General features: G+C 49.6%; 1 protein-coding gene across 4 annotated transcripts in view; it reads right to left on the bottom strand.

The window, feature by feature from the left end:
• CYP27C1 (cytochrome P450 family 27 subfamily C member 1) overlaps window positions 1-24,466 on the bottom strand; it is a 48,180-nt gene that overhangs the window by 7,764 nt on the left and 15,950 nt on the right. For 2 of the 4 annotated variants that reach the window (XM_069984804.1, XM_069984808.1), the window contains exons 1-2: window positions 10,140-10,234; window positions 4,279-4,469 (exon numbers count right to left, since the gene is read on the bottom strand). In XM_069984804.1, coding sequence (XP_069840905.1) covers window positions 4,279-4,469; window positions 10,140-10,217 — 269 coding nt within the window. In that variant the 5' untranslated portion in view covers window positions 10,218-10,234. Of the gene's footprint in view, window positions 1-4,278; window positions 4,470-4,847; window positions 5,301-10,139; window positions 10,235-24,466 lie in introns of those variants that run through there. The other 2 variants (XM_069984807.1, XM_069984806.1) reach the window with 2 other exon arrangements.

The following is a 24,466-nucleotide window of genomic DNA, read 5'->3' as shown; positions in this document are numbered from 1 at the left end:
TTAAACAATCGCAAAACGATTTTTCTGTACGATGTATCGTTCCGTCTAAACGCTGATCGTTATAAAAAACACGCATCGTTCATTCAAAATCGTTAATCGTGCGATCGGGCAAATTATCGCTCCGTCTAAAAGGACCATAACAGTCTGTTCAGTAAGACTATCAGCTGTGTATCCACCTGACTTCTGCACACCACAACTGATGGTCCCCACACCATTGCCTGGGGACTGACGGGGGCCGCACGCCCGGGGACTGTATATACCTATATATGTACAGCTGGTATAACCTGGGTATATACTGTAAATAACTATATATGTACAGCTGGTATAACCTGGGTATATACTGTAAATAACTATATATGTACAGCTGGTATAACCTGGGTATATACTGTAAATAACTATATATGTACAGCTGGTATAACCTGGGTATATACTGTGTATAGTTATATATGTCCAGCTGGTATAACCTGGGTATATACTGTATATAATTATATATGTACAGCCGTTATAACCTGGGTATATACTGTATATAATTATATATGTACAGCCGTTATAACCTGGGGATCTCCTGTGTATAACTATATATGTACAGCTGGTATAACCTGGGTATATACTGTAAATCAGTGATTTTCAATCTTTTTTGAGCCGTGGCACACTTTTTATACTTAAAAAATCCCGGGGCACACCACCAACCAAAATGCCACAAAATGACACTAAAACAGTACATATTATACATATAGTTAATAATATAGATTCTAAGATGTATTTATACTCACTCAGTGTGAAACCTGGGCCTGTTTTCTTCTCCCCCGTGCTTCTCTCCACCATACTTCTCTCCTGTGCTTCTCTCCACCATACTTCTCCCCCCTGCTTCTCTCCACCATACTTCTCCCCCCTACTTCTCTCCTGTGCTTCTCCCCCTGCTTCTCCCCCATCCCCAGGTTTCTCATCCCCCTGCTTCTCCCCCATCCCCAGGTTTCTCATCCCCCTGCTTCTCCCCCATCCCCAGGTTTCTCATCCCCCTGCTTCTCCCCCATCCCCAGGTTTCTCATCCCCCTGCTTCTCCCCCATCCCCAGGTTTCTCATCCCCCTGCTTCTCCCCCATCCCCAGGTTTCTCATCCCCCTGCTTCTCCCCCATCCCCAGGTTTCTCATCCCCCTGCTTCTCCCCCATCCCCAGGTTTCTCATCCCCCTGCTTCTCCCCCATCCCCAGGTTTCTCATCCCCCTGCTTCTCCCCCATCCCCAAGTTTCTCATCCCCCTGCTTCTCCCCCATCCCCAGGTTTCTCATCCCCCTGCTTCTCCCCCATCCCCAGGTTTCTCATCCCCCTGCTTCTCCCCCATCCCCAGGTTTCTCATCCCCCTGCTTCTCCCCCATCCCCAGGTTTCTCATCCCCCTGCTTCTCCCCCATCCCCAGGTTTCTCATCCCCCTGCTTCTCCCCCATCCCCAGGTTTCTCATCCCCCTGCTTCTCCCCCATCCCCAGGTTTCTCATCCCCCTGCTTCTGCCCCATCCCCAGGTTTCTCATCCCCCTGCTTCTCCCCCATCCCCAGGTTTCTCATCCCCCTGCTTCTCCCCCATCCCCAGGTTTCTCATCCCCCTGCTTCTCCCCCATCCCCAGGTTTCTCATCCCCCTGCTTCTCCCCCATCCCCAGGTTTCTCATCCCCCTGCTTCTCCCCATCCCCAGGTTTCTCTCCCCTCTGCTTCTCTCCCGTTTCATCCCCATCCCTGCTCACCTTCCCTGAGATGCTCGCCGCGGGTGCCGTCCCCCTCACCTACTACCGGACGCGCTCCTCCAATCAGGGGAGACCGGGAGCGTGGTGCGCTGCGGCGGGCCGTAGCGCACATGTTGATTGGATGCGTGCATCACGGCCCGCCGCAGCGCACCACGCTCCCGGTCTCCCCTGATTGGAGGAGCGCGTCCGGTAGTAGGGGAGGGGGACGGCACCCGCGGCGAGCATCTCAGGGAAGGTGAGCAGGGATGGGGATGAGAGGGGAGAGAAACCTGGGGATGTTCGGGCCAGTAGGTGAGGGGGACGGCGCCCGCGGCACACCCGACCATGTGTCACGGCACACTAGTGTGCCACGGCACACTGGTTGAAAAACACTGCTGTAAATAACTATATATGTACAGCTGGTATAACCTGGGTATATACTGTATGTAATTATATATGTGTACAGCTGGTATAACCTGGGGATCTCCTGTATATAATTATATACAGTCATGGCCAAAAGTTTTGAGAATGACACAAATCTTATATTTTCCCATGATCCTCTGCCCTCTAGTTTTTCTGTGTGTTTGTCAGATGTTTTTATCACATACAGAAATATAATTCCAATCATATTATAAGTAACAGAAGCTTATACTGACAGTTAGATGAGTTACTGCAGCAAGTCTATAATATTTGCAGTGTTGCGGCTTCTTCTTCAGGACCTCTGCAATTCTCCCCGGCTGCTCTCAATCAACTTCTGGCCCAAATCCTGACTGATAGTTGTCCATTCTTGCACAATCAATGCTTGCATTTTGTCAGAATTTGTTGCTTTTTGTTTGTCCACCCGTCTCTTGATGATTGACCACAAGTTCTCAATGGGATTAAGATCTGGGGAGTTTCCAGGCCATGAACCCAAATCCTCTATGTTTTGTTCCCTGAGCCATTTAGTTATTACCTTTGCTTTATGGCAAGGTGCTCCATCATGCTGGAAAAGGCATTGTTGATGGCCAACCTGCTCTTGGACGGTTGGGAGAAGTTGCTCTTGGGAGGACATTCTGGTCCCATTCTTTATTCATGGCTGTGTTTTTAGGCAAGACTGTGAGAGAGCCGATTCCCTTGGCTGAGAAGCAACCTCACACATGAATGGTTTCAGGATGCCGGGTACAGTTGGCATGAGACAAGACTGGTGGTAGCGCTCACCTCGTCTTCTCCCAATAAGCTGTTTTCCAGATGTCCCAAACAATCGGAAAGGGGATTCATCAGAGAAAATGACTTTCCCCCAGTCCTCCGCAGTCCACTTCCTGGACCTTTCCCCCAGTCCTCAGCAGTCCGCTCCCTGGACCTTTCCCCCAGTCCTCAGCAGTCCGCTCCCTGGACCTTTCCCCTAGTCCTCAGCAGTCCGCTCCCTGGACCTTTCCCCCAGTCCTCAGCAGTCCACTCCTTGTACCTTTTGCAGAATATCAGTCTGTCCCTGATGTTTTTTCTGGAGAGAAGTGGCTTCTTTGCTGCCCTCCTTGAGACCAGGCCTTGCTCCAAGAGTCTCCGCAGTCTCACAGTGCACAGTGCAGATGCCCTCACACCTGCCTGCTGCCATTCCTGAGCAAGCTCTGCACTGCTGGTAGCCCCATCCCGCAGCTAAAACACTTAAGAGACGGTCCTGGCGCTTGCTGGTCTTTCTTGGGCGCCCTGGAGCCTTTTTGGCAACAATGGAACCTCTCTCCTTGAAGTTCTTGATGATGCGATAGATTGTTGACTGAGGTGCAATCTTTCTAGCTGCGATACTCTTCCCTGTTGGGCCATTTTTGTGCAGTACAGTACATTTTTGTGCCCGTGTTTCTTTAGAGATAACCATGGTAACAGAAGAGAAACAATGATGCCAAGCACCAGCCTCCTTTTAAAGTGTCCAGTGGTGTCATTCTTACTTAATCATGACAGATTGATCTCCAGCCCTGTCCTCATCAACACCCACACCTGTGATAATGGAGCAATCACTGAAACCATGTTAGCTGCTCCTTGTAAGGCTGCAATGATGGTGAAATGTGTTTTGGGGGATAAAGTTCATTTTCTAGGCAAATATTGACTGTGCAAGTAATTGCTGTTAAGCTGATCCCTCTGTATAACATTCTGGAGTAAATGCAAATTGACATTTTAAAAACTTAAGCAGTAGACTTTGTAAAAATTAATATTTGTATCATTCTCAAAACTTTTTGCCATGACTGTATGTACAGCTGGTATAACCTGGGGCTCTCCTGTATATAGTTATATATGGACAGCCAGTATAACCTGGGTACATACTGTATATAATTATATATGTCCAGCTGGTATAACCTGGGGCTCTCCTATATATAGTTATATATGGACAGCCAGAATAACCTGGGTATATACTGTATATAATTATATATATACAGCTGCTATAACCTGAGTATATACTGTATATAATTATATATGTACAGCTGGTATAACCTGGGTATATACTGTATATAATTATATATGGACAGCTGGTATAACCTGGGTATGGTCCTGTATATAAGTATATGTTATACATCTTACAGGGTGATCACTACTCACGCAGATATGAGCCCTGTTGATCGCCCTCTCAGGTCCCGGTATTCCTGCCAGGACTCCATGTTGGCCCTCTGGGGGGCGTCTCTCTCAGCTCGTAGAACCTGGGCCACCATGTCTCTGTCTGCAATCGATACCACAAACTGAGGACCAAAATGTGACTTGAAGATTCGGCCATATTCCTGGATGTGCTTTTGCTGGAATTAGAATGTAAGATATAACCGGTGTGTAGTAAGACGTGAGCTCCCCTCCCCCCCAACATTACCCCCCGGCTACCATACACACACATTACTACATCCCCTCTCCCCCCCCTCAACACACACACACACACACACACACACACACACACTACCCCCACTACCCCCGGCTCCCTTACCCCCAACATTAACCTCCCCTTGCTCCACTCCCTCCTTCCTCCCCAAAATTACCCCCACCACACACCCCCTCCCCCAACATTGCCCCCCAGCTCCCCCCCCCCCCCTCAGCTCGCCTCTCCCCACATAACACCTCCGGCTCCCCTCCCCCCCCCCCCAACATTACACCCCCAATTCCCCTCCCCCCCTTCTCTATCCCACCTGTCACCTCTATTGTTACTATGCAGTGACTGATAACCGACTGATCATCTGGCAGTGAGATGATGGTGATAACTACGGGAGGGAATCCACCGAGAACACACAGGGGGAATCACGCAACACGCCGGCCGCCTCCATTACACCACCAGGACCGAGCGGAGATCCTGAACCCAGTGATAATGCTGGGACAAGTCTTCCCAGCAGCAGGGGGTGCAGTTCCCTCCACTGTCCACCAGGGGGAGCCCCATGACTGCTGGATCCCAGAAGCCACAGGTGAAAGAGGAGTCGGGAGGGAAGAGAAGAGGAGGAAAGTCATTTCTGTGGTGGCACAAGATTAGGGAATCGCACGCTGCGCCCCGCTCTGCGGAGTCACACTTTCCGAGTTCGGGCTCCTCAGGCTGCTGATCATCTTGTTAGAAAATTCCAAGGAAGAAATGTGAAGTTTTATTATTTTTCCTATTTTTTTAGCTCATTAAAAACAGTGCTGCATGTGTAAACGGGGCAACGTATCCGGGGGAGGGGTGTTAGGGTCACATGATCTGGGGGGGGGGGGGGAGGCGGGGGTGTTAGGGTCACATGATACATGGGGGGGTTAGGGTCACATGATATATGGGGGGTTAGGGTCACATGATATACGGGGGGTGGGTAGGGTCACATGATACGGGGGGGGGGGGGTAGGGTCACATGATACGGGGGGGGGGTAGGGTCACATGATACGGGGGGGGGGGTAGGGTCACATGATACGGGGGGGGGGTAGGGTCACATGATACGGGGGGGGGATGGCTCTCATAGGCTCAGTGACTGCCCGGCTGTTAGGCTCAGGGGACAGTTCTGGTGGGCTTGTGGGATGGCACTTGTTGGGGGGGGGGGGGGGGGGGGGGCTTAGGGGATGGCTCCAGTCCAGGGGTATCTTGGGGGATGGCTCCGGTTGGGGGGGCTCAGGGGATGGCTCCAGTCGGGGGGGGGGCTCGGGCACTGGCTTCAGCACCTGTTCGCCCCGGGCAGGTCACCAGGATTGGCCGGGAGGAGACGTCCCTCTTGTAGAGGATTTGTCTCCATCCGGGAGGAATGTTCTGGGTGCGGGGATGGCGGCAGCTGTTTGGCGTTCGGCCCAGGAGAGAAATCACATAATTCTGGGAAGATTTCAGCCTCAGATTCCGGAAACCAAAGCAAAACCGTCACCGATGGGGAACCGCAAGGCAGGACGATCCGACGCAGGATCAGCAGGTGATCAGCAACGTAACCAGTGACCTTCCAGATGATAAGAACGGCAGCAGCTAAAGAACAGAAGAGCCGCAACACACATTGCTGGCCGTCCACACACTGCGCCGGTGACCGTCACACAGCCGCATGGGGAGGGGTCCGCAGTGTTCTGTGCTCAGCAGGGCCCCATCTGCTGGGGAGGGGAGGGGCAGATCCAAGGGGGGAGGGGGGAGGTTGGGGGGGGGGCAGATCCGCAGGGGGGGGGGTGCAGCTCGGAGCCTCCTCCTGTTCTCTGTATCATGTGAACACACACTAAATCAAGCAGCGACAGCGCCCCCCAGTGCCTGGTCTGTTCTGGTCCGGTGGCCGGTGAATGTGCAGGTAGTGGCGGGGGGATCAGGTATCACACACCTGTCTGTGCAGGAAGAGAACAAAGGACAAGAGCAGCCGGGGAGCCGTGTATCTACAGCATCCTGCCTGCTCAGCCACTGTATCTAAGCCCATGCCCTGTCCAGGTTCCATCTGCAGAGCTAGTGTATCTAAACATATGTCCTGCCTGCTGAGCCAGTGTATCTCAGCACATATGACCCTATGCAGGGTATCTAAGCCTAAATTGTGAGGACTGAGATCTATTATAAGGCTATGTTCACACGTGAACAACCCGGGCCGGGCCACAGAACGGCCGGTCTGTGCCCGGATCATCGCGGCCGGTGCTTAAGTACGGGCTGGATTATCTGTCCGGCCGCAGAGCTCTGATACGGGCGCCCGCATCAGAGCTTCCCCCTGCACACTATGGAGCTTCATAGTGTGAACTGACAGGGTTTCCTACAGCCACAATTCATTGAATTGCGGCCGCAGAAAACTGACATGTCAGTTATTTCCGGTGTGTATACGCTCCAGCCGGGATCCCATTGAAAGTAAGGCATTGTTCCACCGCGCAAAAAGTACGGCCATTGTTGCCATTGACAACAACGGACGCACTTTTACGTAGTGTAAACATAGCCTTAGGGTGTGTTTACACAGAGATTTATCTAACAGATTTTTGAAGCCAAAGGCAGGAATGGATTGCAGAAGAGGATAAATCTCAGTCTTTCCTTTATGAGCTGTTCACTGGTTATAATCGGTTCCTGGCTTTGGCTTCCAAAATCTGTCCGATAAATCTGTCTGTGTAAACGCACTATAAGGGGACAAACACACACACCGTATACGCAGCAGATTAGATCTATATAAGTGAACACAGCATCAAATCCGCTACAGATCTGCTGCGTATACGGCGTGTGTGTTTGTACCCTAAGCCTATCCAGCGTATCTAATCATTAGTGTATCCAAGCTCTCAGCTGTGATACAGCCTCCAGCTGGCTACAATGTATCACAGGCTGAATGTAAACACTCACCCTCTGCGGCCACGCCCACTCCCTGTTCTCTGCACATGTGGGGGTGGGGCTTGCTGACAGTAGATATGGAGGCCACGCCCCTGGTTGTATAACTCCGAATTAGAACACGTGGGAGTTGAAGACGAAGGGGTTAAACGCGGATAAATAACATTAACCCCTGCAGTCCCGGACAGTCCGCACCCGGGAGCCACATGGCGCAATCCGCACAGTGTGTTCTGTATCCAGGGAGGAAAGACACCTGCAGACCGCACATTAACCCCTGCAGAGCCAGAGACCCCCAGTCCTGAGGACCCCCAGTGTACACCCCCAGACAAAGGCCTGATCTCCCCCCGGCAATTCATAGAGGGGTGACAGAGCAAACTAGAGACCCCTCCACCCCAGTCACCCCACAGAGATCAGAGACCCCCCCAGTCACCCCACACAGATCAGAGACCCCCCCAGTCACCCCACAGTGATCAGAGACCCCCCAGTCACCCCACAGTGATCAGAGACCTCCCCCAGTCACCCCACAGATCAGAGACCCCCCCCCCAGTCACCCCACAGAGATCAGAGACCCCCCACACAGTCACCCCGCAGAGACCCCAACAGTCACCCCGCAGAGACCCCCCCAGTCACCCCACAGAGACCCCCGCAGTCACCCCACAGAGACCCCCGCAGTCACCCCACAGAGACCCCCGCAGTCACCCCACAGAGACCCCCGCAGTCACCCCACAGAGACCCCCGCAGTCACCCCACAGAGACCCCCGCAGTCACCCCACAGAGACCCCCGCAGTCACCCCACAGAGACCCCCGCAGTCACCCCACAGAGACCCCCGCAGTCACCCCCGCAGTCACCCTCCCCAGTCACCCCGCAGAGATCAGAGACCCCGACAGTCACCCTACAGAGATCAGAGACCCCCCCCAGTCACCCCACAGAGACCCCCGCAGTCACCCCACAGAGACCCCCGCAGTCACCCCACAGAGACCCCCGCAGTCACCCCACAGAGACCCCCGCAGTCACCCCACAGAGACCCCCGCAGTCACCCCATAGAGATCAGAGACCCCAACAGTCACCCCACAGAGATCAGAGACCCCCCCCCCAGTCACCCCATAGAGATCAGAGACCCCCCCCCAGTCACCCCATAGAGATCAGAGACCCCCCCAGTCACCCCATAGATCAGAGACCCCCCCCAGTCACCCCATAGAGATCAGAGACCCCCCCCAGTCACCCCATAGAGATCAGAGACCCCCCCAGTCACCCCATAGAGATCAGAGACCCCCCCAGTCACCCCACAGAGATCAGAGACCCCCCCAGTCACCCCACAGTGATCAGAGACCCCCCCAGTCACCCCACAGAGATCAGAGACCCCCCCCCAGTCACCCCAGAGATCAGAGACCCCCCCCCAGTCACCCCACAGAGATCAGAGACCCCCCCCACAGTCACCCCACAGAGATCAGAGACCCCCCACACAGTCACCCCACAGAGATCAGAGACCCCAACAGTCACCCCGCAGAGACCCCCGCAGTCACCCCACAGAGACCCCCGCAGTCACCCCACAGAGACCCCCGCAGTCACCCCACAGAGACCCCCGCAGTCACCCCACAGAGACCCCCGCAGTCACCCCACAGAGACCCCCGCAGTCACCCCACAGAGACCCCCGCAGTCACCCCACAGAGACCCCCGCAGTCACCCCACAGAGACCCCCGCAGTCACCCCCGCAGTCACCCTCCCCAGTCACCCCACAGAGACCCCTGCAGTCACCCCACAGAGACCCCCGCAGTCACCCCATAGAGACCCCCGCAGTCACCCCATAGAGATCAGAGACCCCAACAGTCACCCCACAGAGATCAGAGACCCCCCCCCAGTCACCCCATAGAGATCAGAGACCCCCCCAGTCACCCCATAGATCAGAGACCCCCCCCCAGTCACCCCATAGAGATCAGAGACCCCCCCAGTCACCCCACAGAGACCACCGCAGTCACCCTCCCCAGTCACCCCATAGAGATCAGAGACCCCCCAGTCACCCCACAGAGATCAGAGACCCCCCCAGAGACCCCCCAGTCACCCCAGAGATCCCCGCAGTCACCCCGCAGAGACCCCAACAGTCACCCCGCAGAGACCCCAACAGTCACCCCGCAGAGACCCCAACAGTCACCCCGCAGAGACCCCAACAGTCACCCCGCAGAGACCCCAACAGTCACCCCGCAGAGACCCCAACAGTCACCCCGCAGAGACCCCAACAGTCACCCCGCAGTCACCCCGCAGAGATCCCCGCAGTCACCCCGCAGAGACCCCCCCAGCCACCCCACAGAGATCAGAGACCCCCCCCAGTAACCCCACAGAGATCAGAGACCCCCCAGTCACCCCACAGAGATCAGAGACCCCTCCAGTCACCCCATAGAGATCAGAGACCCCTCAGTCACCCCACAGAGATCAGAGAGCCCCCCCCAGTCACCCCACAGAGACCTCCCCCCCCGTCACCCCATAGAGATCAGAGACCCCCCAGTCACCCCACAGAGATGAGACCCCCCCAGTCACCCCACAGAGATGAGACCCCCCCCCCAGTCACCCCACAGAGATGAGCCCCCCAGTCACCCCACAGAGATGAGACCCCCCCCCCAGTCACCCCACAGAGATGAGACCCCCCCAGTCACCCCACAGAGATGAGCCCCCCCAGTCACCCCACAGAGATGAGAGCCCCCGGGCTGAGCCCCTCACCTGGATCTCGTGGATGCGGCTGAATCCGTCCCTCCAGAAGAACTCGAGCAGGTTGGTGAGTGTCCGGGGCCCCGGCATCTCCTGCAGACTCTTCCCCAGCGCCCCCCCGGCCTCCCCCCGCACCACCGGCCCCACCGTACAGAGCCTCGGCCCCCCGCGCAGCCCCCTCCGCCCCATCACCTCCCGCCGGAGCCGCTGCCTCCCCCCCAGCAGAGCCGCCGCCGCCGCCATCCTGTGTGACTACTGCCCGGGCATCAGCTTACACCATTATTAAAGACTCCCCCCCGCCCCCCGGCCCGGAGACAGAGGGGTGGTCCCAGCACCGGCCCCTCACGGAGGACTCCCTCACACCGGGGTGACCCCAACACCGGCCCCTCACGGAGGACTCCCTCACACCGGGGGGACCCCAACACCGGCCCCTCACGGAGGACTCCCTCACACCGGGGGACCCCAACACCGGCCCCTCACAGAGGACTCCCTCACACCGGGGGACCCCCAACACTTGCCCCTGCAGAGCTGACCGGGGGACCCCAACACTAACCCCTGCAGAGCTGACCGGGGGACCCCAACACTAACCCCTGCAGAGCTGACCGGGGGACCCCAACACTAACCCCTGCACAGCTGACCAGGGGACCCCAACACTAACCCCTGCACAGCTGACCAGGGGACCCCAACACTAACCCCTGCACAGCTGACCAGGGGACCCCAACACTAACCCTTGCACAGCTGACCAGGGGACCCCAACACTAACCCCTGCACAGCTGACCAGGGGATCCCAGCATTAACCCCTGCAGAGCTCACACATCTATCTATTTCCTATCTATCTATTGTGGTATCCCACTAGGGGTGGTACTGTTGTTCACACCCTTCGCAAAAGTCTGTACTTTTTGTGGTCTTATTGCAGTCAAAGTAGTATTAAGAGATGACCACTAGATGTCGCTATCTTACGTATTGAAGTGTGTAAGCTGCACAGCTGAAGTGTCTCGAAGGGTTATTGTGTTTGTATTTACCAGCATCTGTGGACCAGTAGGTCCAGTCCTATCACCTATTATATACAGCCTGGTTATGTGCAACATTGTCAGTGTAATATACAGCCTGGTTATATGCAACATTGGCAGTGTAATATACAGCCTGGTTATATGCAACATTGTCAGTGTAATATACAGCTTGGTTATATGCAACATTGTCAGTGTTATATACAGCCTGGTTATATACAACATTGGCAGTGTAATATACAGCCTGGTTATATGCAACATTGGCAGTGTTATATACAGCCTGGTTATATACAACATTGGCAGTGTTATATACAGCCTTGTTATATACAATATTGGCAGTGTTATATACAGCCTGATTATGTACAACATTGGTAGTGTTATACAGAGCCTGGTTATATACAAAATTGGTAGTGTTATGCTGAGCCTGGTTATACATAACACTGTGTTAGTGGAAGTCCTGCATACCTGTAGTATATAGTTGGTGGAGGTCCTGTATACCTGTAGTGTATAATTCTGGGGTCCTGTATACCTGTAGTGTGTAGTTTGGGGGACCCCCCGCCGACTGCAGACCATAAGTAAGGTGTGTGTGCAGAAAACCTGCAGCTTATAATAATCCCCCCCCCTTCTTGCGGGTTGCCCCATGCTGTATACACTCTCCACTGCAGGTAGCCCCCATACTGTATACACTCCCCCCGCAGGTATCCCCCATACTGTATACATTGCCCCTCTTGCCGTGAGGTTAATCTACAGTTGCAGCGGGATGTTAATCCTGCTGCGAGTATGTAGTGTCATACGGTTGAATGGCACTGGATGCGCAGCGGATTTCGCTGCAAATTCGCAGCGTGAAATCTACTGCGGATACCTGTAGTTTATAGTTTTGGGGTCCTGTATACCTGAAGTGTAAAGTTTGGGGTCCTGTATACCTGTAGTATATAGTTGGTGGAGGTCCCGTACACCTGTAGTGTATAGTTTTGGGGTCCTGTATACTTGTAGTGTCCTGTATACCTGCAGGGTCGTATTTACCATTAGGCACCCATGGTCTGGTGCGTAGGGTAGCACCTTGCAGAGGGGCAGTACCCTCCCGTTCAGACTTGCCAAAAAATCTTGTGTCTTTTCAAGGGGGGTATGGCGGTATTGGTCAGTTCTGGTATAGCGGTGTTATCGAGTCACAGTATGGAGGTATTGGTCAGGTCTGGTGTGGCGGTGTTCTCCAGTCACAGTGTGGCGGTATTGGTAAGGTCTGGTATGGCAGTGTTATCCAGTCACAGTATGGCGGTATTGAACAGGTATGGTATGGCAGTGTTATCCAGTCACAGTATGGCAGTATTGGTCAGGTCTGGTATGGCAGTGTTATCCAGTTACAGTATGGCGGTATTGGTCAGGTCTGGTATAGCAGTTTTTTCCAGTCATAGTATGGTGGTATTGGTCAGGTGTGTTATGACAGTGTTACCCAGTCACAGTTTGGCGGTATTGGTAAGGTCTGGTATGACAGTGTTATCCAGTCACAGTATGGCGGTATTGAACAGGTATGGTATGGCAGTGTTATCCAGTCACAGTATGGCGGTATTGGTCAGGTGTGGTATGACAGTGTTATCCAGTCACAGTATGGCGGTATTGGTCAGGCTTGTTGTGGCGGTGTTAAATGTGACGTGTGGAGCTATTACCTACCTATCCTGATGCTAATTGGTGAGTGAGGATGGGGCACCCTCAGGCTTAGTGCTTAGGGCAGCAGCAGCTGGTAATACTGCCCTGTATACATGTACTGTATAGATGAAGTAGGGGGTCCTGTATACATGTACTGTATAGATAGAGTAGGGGGCCCTGTATACATGTACTGTATAGATGGAGTAGGGGGTCCTGTATACATCTCCTGTATAGATGGAGTAGGGGGTCCTGTATACATGTACTGTATAGATGGAGTAGGGGGTCCTGTATACACGTACTGTATAGATGGAGTAGGGGGCCCTGTATACATGTACTGTATAGATGGAGTAGGAGCAGGAAGTGTCAGCATCCTGCTCCTACATTCACTCCCATAGGCTGCTGACACTTCATGCCAGCAGCCTATGGGAGGCCGGGACGTGACCTCTCCGGCAGGCGTGATGATGTGACGTCATCACGCCTGCCGGAGGTCCCGTCCCTGCGGCTCGCAAGATGGAGCCAGAAGAGGAGGAGGAGAGCTTCTGCCTGCAGCCACAGCGTGGATTAGGTGAGTAGGATGTTTGTTTGTTTTTAGGGGCAGAGCAGGGGGCATTATTAGTTCATGGGGGCACCTCTGGGGGCATTATTAGCTTATGGGGGCACCTCTGGGGGCATTATTAGCTCATGGGGGGCACCTTGGGGGCATTATTAGTATATGGGGGCACCTCTGGGGGCATTATTAGCTCTTGGGGGCACCGGTGGGGGCATTATTAGCTCATGGGGGCACCTCTTGGTGCATTATTAGTTCATGGGGGCCACCTCTGGGGGCATTATTAGCTCATGGGGGCACCTCTGGGGGCATTATTAGTTCATGGGGGCACCTCTGGGGGAATTATTAGTTCATGGGGGCACCTCTGGGGGCATTTTTAGTTCATGGGGGAACCTCTGGGGGCATTATTAGTTAATGGGGGCACCTCTGGGGGCATTATTAGTTCATGGGGGAACCTCTGGGGGCATTATTAGTTCATGGGGGAGAGCAGGGGGCATTACTAGCTCATGGGGGCACCTCTGGGGGCATTATTATCTCATGGGGGCACCGCTGGGGGCATTATTAGCTCAAGGGGGCACCTCTGGGGGCATTATTAGCTCATGGGGGCACAACAGGGGATCCTACATACAGGGGGCATCCCACATTCCTACTCACTTTACTGCACATAACACCAAACAGCACAGCAAACAGTTACTTTGGGAGCCTACAGGAGGGAGAACGTAAAGGAAGTTGCTAGAAATGGGCGGAGCCTAAATTGTTTGTCTCGCAGGTTCTGAAAAGATGAAACGTATCTGGAAGGAATCATCATGGAGGACTGGACCGGATGGAGAGGAAAAGGGAAAGTGACGCCTCAGATCAAAGAAGACGTCACCTGTGAGTCACTGTATGACAGTTTTCTTATTTTGTAGAACATTATTTAGTAGGGGTGCCCCGAGGAAATATTTTTTTCCGAGGGGTGCCCCGAGGTGGAAAAGGTTGGGAAGCACTGGAGTAGGGGGCCCTGTATACATGTACTGTATAGATGGAGTAGGGGGCCCTGTATACATGTACTGTATAGATTGAGTAGGGGGTCTTGTATACATGTACTGTATAGATGGAGTAGGGGGCCCTGTATACATGTACTGTATAGATGGAGTAGGGGGTCCTTTATACCTGTACTGTATAGATGGAGTAGGGGGTCCTTTATACCTGTACTGTATAGATGGAGTAGGGGGTCTACCAGTTATTTCTGTGGATGTTGTGAGGCAGCTTCCCTAGCAACCACAACTCCCTGTGAAAATGAAAGCAGTAATCCTATTGGTTGCTAAGGCTCCCAACTGCCGTTTTCTCTGAGCAGCTGCAGCTAATTATATCTCCTGTGTGCAGTGTGCAATTCATCACTATGGGGCGCCGCTCTTCCCCCACCCGCTCCTCTCCTGTACATCTGGCGGAGACTGGACCTTCGCTAAAACCTTCCCGGGCACCCAATGTATCTGTATGCCAAATTTGGTGTCAAACGGTTCAAGGGTTTGGAAGTCTATATGGGACAGATAGACAGACTTTCATTTTTATGATATAGAGATACACCACATGCTGATTGCTATACTGTGCAGTAACTTATCACATATATCACATATCCAGCTGCTGCTGTGTTATCAGGGTTATACAGTTACTATACATTATACACCACATGCTGCTATACTGTGCAGTAACTTATATATCACATATCCAGCTGCTGTGTTATCAGGGTTATACAGTTACTATACATTATACACCACATGCTGATTGCTATACTGTACAGTAACTTATATATCACATATCCAGCTGCTGTGTTATCAGGGTTATACAGTTACTATACATTATATACCACATGATGCTATACTGTACAGTAACTTATAATATCACATATCCAGCTGCTGTGTTATCAGGGTTATACAGTTACTATAAATTATACACCACATGCTGCTATACTGTACAGTAACTTATATATCACATATCCAGCTGCTGCAGTGTTATCAGGGTTATACAGTTACTATAAATTATACACCACATGCTGCTATACTGTACAGTAACTTATATATCACATATCCAGCTGCTGTGTTATCAGGGTTATACAGTTACTATACATTATATACCACATGCTGCTATACTGTAAAGTAACTTATATATCACATATACAGCTGCTGTGTTATCAGGGTTATAAAGTTACTATACATTATACACCACATGCTGCTATACTGTACAGTAACTTATATATCACATATCCAGCTGCTGTGTTATCAGGGTTATACAGTTACTATACATTATATACCACATGCTGATTGCTATACTGTACAGTAACTTATATATCACATATCCAGCTGCTGTGTTATCAGGGTTATACAGTTACTATACATTATATACAACATGCTGATTACTATACTGTGCAGTAACTTATATCACATATCCAGCTGCTGTGTTATCAGGGTTATACAGCTACTATACATTATATACCACATGCTGCTATACTGTACAGTAACTCATATATCACATATCCAGCTGCTGTGTTATCAGTGTTATACAGTTACTATAAATTATATACCACATGCTGATTGCTATACTGTACAGTAACTTATATATCACATATCCAGCTGCTGTGTTATCAGGGTTATACAGTTACTATACATCATATACCACATGCTGCTATACTGTACAGTAACTTATAATATCACAGATTGAGCTGCTTCTCATTGTTTCATCTCTTCTACATGTTATCTATTATCTATATCATAAAAATGAAAGTCTGTCTGTCTTTCTGTCTGTCTCTCTGTCCGTCTGTCCCCTATAAACTTCCAAACACCTGAACTCTTTGACCCCAATTTTAGCAGGCAGATACATTGGGTGCCCGGGCAGGTTAGAGTGAAGGTCCTGTCCTTACCAGATGTACAGGAGGGGAGGGGGAGGGGGAAGAGTGCCCCATAGAAACAAATGGGAAAATCTCCACACTGCACACACAGGTGATATAATTGGCGCTGCAGCTCCCCAGCAGAAACGGCAGTTGGAAGCCTCAGCAACCAATAGGATTACTACTTTCATTTTCACAGGGAGCTGTGGATGCTAGGGCGGCTGCCTTACAATATATCCACAGAAATAACTGGTAGACCCCCTACTCCCACTATACAGTACAGGTATACAGGAAACTACAGGTATACAGGACCACAAAACTATACACTACAGGTATACATACCTCCCAACATTTTGGATGGCCAAAGAGGGACAGTTGTGGTTCATGCTAGGAAAATTTTACAGGCATTTCTTTTTAATTTAAGGATGCATTTACACATCCAGGATCTGCTGCAGATTGATGCATTTAGTTACATCGATGTCTGCAAATCTGCAGCAGATCCTGTATGTGTGACTGCATCCTTAGGTCCCAGTCACACATCAGTAACGCTGTCTGTAATTGCGGACCCAAAACTGCGGACAGGATTACAAATGTGTTTCAGTTCCTGTTGGCATTTGCAGGGACCCCTGTCAGATAGGTGACACAGACGCACAATGGCTTCATCGTTTTGTTGCAGCATGGATCATGTCCCCAAATGGATCAGAAACACCTACAGATGTGTGTATGGGGCCATAGAACTCAATGAGTCTGCATGTGGGACAGCGGCCATAATGTCACATGATTCATCGGAATATAACAATTTTTAGGATCCAGCTTGCACCACATGATAGAATAATATGCAAGTTTGGGTCTATTATGCTGTAAGAAACCAGACACTTTCTAGAGCAACATTGAATGTTTATTAATTGAAATCTAATTCCTAGGTCAAAACGAGGGACATGTAAGGGGCAAAGAGGGACAGATAAACATGGGTCAAAAGTAGGGACTGGCCCTCTAAAAGACCCCCCAAAAACTATACACTACAGGTATACAGGAACCCCAAAACTCTATACTAATACGGGAACCCCAAAACTCTATACTACAGGTATACAGCACCTCCACCAACTCTATACTACAGGTATACAGGGCCCCCAAACTATACACTACAGGTATACAGGACTCCAAAACTATACACTACAGGTATACAGGACCTCCACCAACTCTATAATACAGGTATACAGGACCCTGATACTATACACTACAAGTATACAGGGCCCCAAAGCTATACACTACAAGTATAAAGGACCTTCACCAACTCTTTACTACAGGTATACAGCTCCTCCACCAACTCTATACTACAGACATACAGGACCCCCAAACTATACACTACAGATATACAGGACCTCCAACAACTATATACTACAGGTATACAGGACCCTCGAACTATACACTACAGGTATACAAGACCTGATCCAACTATACACTACAGGTATACAGATCCTCCACCAACTATACACTACAGGTATACAGATCCTCCACCAACTCTATACTACAGATATACAGCACCTCCACCAACTCTATACTACAGGTATACAAGACCTCCACCAACTATACACTACAGGTATACAGATCCTCCACTAACTATATACTACAGGTATACAGGACCCCCAAACTATACAGTACAGGTGTACAGCACCTTCACCAACTATATACTACAGGTATACATGACCCCCTAAACTATACACTACAGGTATACAGGACCCCCCAAACTATACACTACAGGTATACAAGACCTTAAACTCTACACTACAGGTATACAGGACCCCCAAACTGTAAACTACAGGTATCCATGGCCCTCAAACTGTAAACTACAGGTATACAGCACCTTCACCAACTATATACTATTGGTATACAGGACCTACACCAACTATACACTGCAGGTATACAGCCCCCCCCCAACTATACACTAAAGGTATACACTAATTTCACTGATTAATTCAGATGAAACAATACCTTTTAGACGATTGCAGTTTCCTGTTAAGCATCATTTGCAATGGCAATAAACAAGGCCCAAGCTTGATCACTGCAGGTAGCGGCATAAATCTGGATTCTGCATGTTTTCCGCATGGACAATTGTATGTTGCAGCTCCAGAGTTGTATCAGGTAAAAATCTTTATGTCTATGTACTGTACCTGGCAATAACACTGCCAATGTTGTATATAATCAGGCTGTATTTAATACTGCCAATGTTGTACATAACCAGGCTATGTATATAACACTGCCAATGTTGTATATAACCAGGCTGTATATAACACTGCCAATGTTGTATCTATGAATATGCAAAAGAGGAGCTCGTGGAGCTTCATTGAAGAGTCTCAAAACACAGGACTAGCCAGATATCCCTCCGGGAAGGAACCAGCCAGGGGGCGGCTCCTGTTAGGAAACCACCAAAACCACCATATTAAGTGGCCCTATAAGTCAATGTAATGACAAGGGATAAACCAAGGCCAGGTAACCATCCACATACAGCTGTTTCGGGGTGTTGCCCCTCATCAGTGTGGAGCAGGATTCTGGCTAGGTGGGCAACACCCTGAAACAGCTGTATGTGGATGGTTACCTAGCCTTGGTTTATCCCTTGTCATTACATTGACTTATAGGGCCACTTAATATGGTGGTTTCCTAACAGGAGCTGCCCCTTGGCTGGGTCCTTCCCGGAGGGATATCTGGCTAGTCCTGTGTTTTGAGACTCTTCAATGAGGCTCCACGGGCTCCGCTTTTGCATATTCATGTTTCCCAGGGGGCAATGCACCTAGGACTTCACTGCATTGAGCGCTTTCACTAGCAGCCGGCAATGTTTTCATTTGGCTGATCTCCCTGCGTTCAGCAATCTGTTTCTCTTATGGCTCTACTAGGCATTGCTCCCACCTAGCCAGAATCCTGCTCCACACTGATGAGGGGCAACACCCCGAAACAGCTGTATGTGGATGGTTACCTAGTCTTGGTTTATCCCTTGTCATTACATTGACTTATAGGGCCACTTAATATGGTGGTTTTGGTGGTTTCCTAACAGCAGCTGACCCTCGGCTGGGTCCTTCCCGGAGGGATATCTGGCTACTCCTGTGTTTTGAGACTCTTTAATAAGGCTCCACGGGCTCCTCTCTTGCATATTCATGTTTCCCAGGGGGCAATGCACTTAGGACTTCACTGCATTGAGCGCTTTCACTAGCAGCCAGCAGTGTTGTTGTTTGGCTGGTCTTCCTGATTTCAGCAATCTGTTTCTCTAATAATCAGGCTGTATTTAATACTGCCAATGTTGTACATAACCAGGCTATGTATATATAACACTGCCAATGTTGTATACAACCAGGCTGTATATAACACTGCCAATGTTGTATATAATCAGGCTGTATATAACACTGCCAATGTTGTATATAACCAAGCTGTATATAACACTGCCAATGTTGTATATAACCAGTCTGTATGCTGTATAAGACTGCCAATGTTATATATAACCAGGCTGTATATAACACTGCCAATGTTGTAATAAACCAGGCTCAGTATAACACTGCCAATGTTGTATATAACCAGGCTCTGTATATAACACTGCCAATGTTGTATATAACCAGGTTCTGTATATAACACTGCCAATGTTGTATATAACCAGGCTCTGTATATAACACTGCTAATGTTGTATATAATCAGGCTCTGTATACAGTCTGATCACATGACATCTCAGTTTGGCTATTAGGTATTTAGGATGTTTAAAGTTTTTAGTTTATTTCTAATGTGCATAAGCTATAATTTACATAAACAGTGTAGAACTGTCAGGGTATTTAGGGTTATATAGGGCTCCTGTAGATTTCCCCTTTAAGATTAGCCTTCTGAGCACCTTGAAACAATCTAATTAACACACTGACACTTTATACCCGGGCAGTGCCGGCTACATTTTCTAGTTCAGAATAATAATCATTATATTTGGGGTGTGGAACCAATTGTCTGCAGATCAGTGATTTCCTATGGGAAAAATTTGCTTTGGTTTGGATTTGGATTACAAGTGTGGTCCCAGAACGAATAATACTCGTAATCCAAGGCACCACTGTATACAATATATAATATTTAGTATATAGTATGTTGTATGCAATATGTAGTATATAATATATTGCTTGTAGTATATAGTATATAATATGTAGTATAGAGTATGTTGTATGTAATATATAGTATATAATATATTGCATGTCGTATATATCATGTAATATGTTGTATATAGTATGTAGGATATAATATGTAGTATATAGTATGTTATTTGTCGTATCTAGCATGTAATATGTAGTATATAGTATGTAGTATGTTGCATGTAGTATATAGTATGTAATATATGTACGTAGTATATAATATAAATTATATAGCATGTAGTATATGATATGTAGTATATAGTATAATATACGATTCATATTTTGGCATCTCTCAGTTCTACAATACTTTATACTGCAATCCCCCTTCTCTGTCCACCATTCTGAAACAATGGGGGAGGCCGGGGGGTTGGGGTGACTCTGCGACCTCAGCCTCAGGACTGGAGAATTTGTGGGGTCACCGCGGGTTCAGCCGGGGGGTCGTCTTTATGAAGTTGTCAGGTGGCCCCCGGACCTTGTGTTTTATGTTCATCTAATGAAAACCTTTGTGTATAGAAAGTTCCCTGCATCTCCAGGATTAAAGCCCTATTCCACGGCTCGTTTGCTCCTCGTTCCCCGCTCGCTGCCGCCGCTATTCGACGCCGCTGCAGCTAGCGGGAGGGGCGGCGGGGAGGTGCGGGGGGGCTGCCCGGGTGATCGCTGATCGTCCGGGCAACCCATAGGATACAGCAGCGTCTGCTGCCGATGCTCCTATTTAATGGAGCGACGGCAGCCGATCGTTGCTGTATCAGTCGCTTGTTTTTCAACATGTTGAAAAACAAGCGACTGCAATGATCAGCTGACATGAACGATGTCGGCTGATTGTTGCACTCTATTCCACGGGACGATTATCGGCCGTAGCGGCCAATATCGGCCGAATACGGACGATAATCGTTCCGTGGAATAGGGCCTTTACTCTATGCAGCTGCTGGAACATGCTGGGTATTGTAGTTCCACCACCTGAGTCTACAGCCCCTCACAACCTTATAGACAATGGCTTCTGGACAACACATTATCTTCTGCAATTACAGGTTCAATTGTGAAGAATCGTGAGTACAGCTCTGGAAGTGAGTGACGTCTATTGCCTGATGCATGACTGTGGTATATACAGGTTATATAACTGCGGTATATACAGGCTGTGTGACTGTGGTATATACAGGTTATGTGACTGCGGTATATACAGACTGTGTGACTGCAGTATATACAGGCTGTGTGACTGCGATATATACAGGCTGTGTGACTGCGGTATATACAGGCTGTGTGACTGCGGTATAAACAGGTTGTGTGACTGTGGTATATACAGGTTATATGACTGCGGTATATACAGACTGTGTGACTGCAGTATATACAGGCTGTGTGACTGCGGTATATACAGACTGTGTACAAGTCAAAAAGACAGAAATGGCTGCACATCGCACCCATGGCCGACACGAAAGCTTATTCAGCTACATTTAAAACCAACATCAGAAGTTAGTATATAATTTGGCCAAACCATATTGCCTCATGTACCACGTGCAGGTCTTCTGATACACATGAGTCCCTAACCAAAAAACATCACTGTGCCGGTCAGTGACCACAATCCCCGCAAAACGTGCGCAAGCAGAGAAGAGGGGCCACGGAATGGCCCTGCAACCCCATTGTCACAGGACCAGACCCTAAGAGGCCCCCCTGAACCCCGCAGGCGCCACCAGCGGAAAAAGTGGACGCCAAGCAACACAAGTGTAAACAAGCTCTTACCTCTCTCCATTCCTCTGCAGGTAGAATGGGAGAATACTAGGAGATCCTCCCCTTATGTACACAGGTGCTTCCTGCTAATTTGGATCACATGGGTCTTACACAGCACGAGTGCTAGCCACAATGAAAAAAGGGACAGAATACATAAAATATGCACAAGCCAAAAAGACAGAAATGGCTGCACATCGCACCCATGGCCGACACGAAAGCTTATTCAGCTACATAAAACTAATAATACTTTTTCCGCCGGTGGCACCTGCGGGGTCCGGGGGGGCCCTTTAGGGTCTGGTCCTTTGACAATGGGGTTGCAGGGCCATTCCGTGGCCCCCCTTTCTCTGCTTGCGCACGTTTTGCGGGGATTGTGGTCGCTGACCGGCACAGTGATGTTTGGTTAGGGACTCATGTGTATCAGAAGACCTGCACATGGTACATGAGGCAATATGGTTTGGCCAACTTATATACTAACTTCTGATGTTGGTTTTAAATGTAGCTGAATAAGCTTTCGTGTCGGCCATGGGTGCGATGTGCAGCCATTTCTGTCTTTTTGGCTTGTGCATATTTTATGTATTCTGTCCCTTTTTTTCATTGTGGCTAGCACTCGTGCTGTGTAAGACCCATGTAATCCAAATGAGCAGGAAGCACCTGTGTACATAAGGGGAGGATCTCCTAGTATTCTCCCATTCTACCTGCAGAGGAATGGAGAGAGAGGTAAGAGCTTGTTCACACTTGTGTTGCTTGCGTCCACTTTTTCCGCCGGCAGTGCCTGCGGGGTTCGGGGGGCCCTTTAGGGTCTGGTCCTGTGACAATGGGGTTGCAGGGCCATTCCGTGGCCCCCCTTTCTCTGCTTGCGCACGTTTTGCGGGGATTGTGGTCGCTGACCGGCACAGTAATGTTTTTTGGTTAGGGACTCATGTGTATCAGAAGACCTGCACGTGGTACATGAGGCAATATGGTTTGGCCAAATTATATACTAACTTCTGATGTTGGTTTTAAATGTAGCTGAATAAGCTTTCGTGTCAGCCATGGGTGCGATGTGCAGCCATTTCTGTCTTTTTGGCTTGTGCATATACAGACTGTGTGACTGCGGTATATACAGGTTATATGACTGCGGTATATACAGGCTGTGTGACTGCGGTATATACAGGTTATATGACTGCGGTATATACAAACTGTGTGACTGTGGTATATACAGGTTATATGACTGCGGTATTTACAGGCTGTGTGATTGTGGTATATACAGGTTATGTGACTGCAGTATATACAGGCTGTGTGACTGCGGTATATACAGGCTGCGTAACTGCGTTATATACAGGTTATATGACTGTGGTATATACAGGTTATGTGACTGCGGTATATTTAGGCTGTGTGACTGCGGTATATAGTCAAGGCCTACGTACTCTATCTTGCAGTGCATGTGACACCGGGACACACTCAGACATTCTGCTCAACTCAGGCAACCAAGACTGGGGTTTGTGTCACCCATGTAGGACGGGTTCCCTTGACACTGCAGGGCAGAAGGTGGTCTATAGCGACAAAGGTCGAAACACAAGTATTTCTTTTTCAAGTATTTCTCTTTACAAGTTCCGGCAGAGTACATTACTAAACTGGGTTGAGACTCTCCCGACAAACTTTTCTCTACTCTTCTGAACTCTCTACTCAAACAAACTAGCACTGCTGTTCTACCTCACCACTTCGGCATCTCTCAGCACAGATTCAGTGAAAGTGAGTCTATATCAGTCATGTATTATCCTACTATCCTGTATTACCAGAGACTTGTCAGTAAAGATCAGTTTATTTATTCAACTTGGTCTCAGTGATAATTGCACCAGCACCCGCATACACTGGCTACACCATCCTTGGGTCATTCTCTCCTTTCTGTGGGTAGCGGTACCGACAGTTCGGGTGGGCTATGTCTCTACTCCGGACCACCGTGATAAGTGCCCAACGGACCCATCACAACCCGGCAGGTCACCGACCATTGGGGGAGCAATACAGCCAGCCACAAAAACTAAAAGCAGGTACAACACTACACCTGTGTTCTGAGTTAGCACTGGTGCAGTGTCCCAGAACAACCCTCTTATCCTCACACTTTTATTATGACCAGTCCTGTTCTGGAAAGTTATGGTTCACTGCAACCTGTGTGTATTGTGTCATCCCTCTCAGTGTTCAGGTCTGCTATTCCATTCATTTCTTGTATGCATATTCAAGTATCAGTGCCTAAGGGTATTATGTCGCCCCCAGTGTTCAAGTATGGTACTTCTCATGTATATTTCACTGTATATGCCTAGTGGTGTGATGATGCAATGAATGGATGTCACGTGACTGCCCCTGCTTCCATGGTAACTCCAATGGCCATCGAGCTTTGGCTGGGGAATACCATGTGACTTCCTGCTGTA

Source organism: Dendropsophus ebraccatus, chromosome 9 (assembly GCF_027789765.1).
Source record: "Dendropsophus ebraccatus isolate aDenEbr1 chromosome 9, aDenEbr1.pat, whole genome shotgun sequence".
Taxonomy (NCBI): Eukaryota; Metazoa; Chordata; class Amphibia; order Anura; family Hylidae; genus Dendropsophus; species Dendropsophus ebraccatus.
This window is presented reverse-complemented; position numbering and strand designations above follow the sequence as displayed.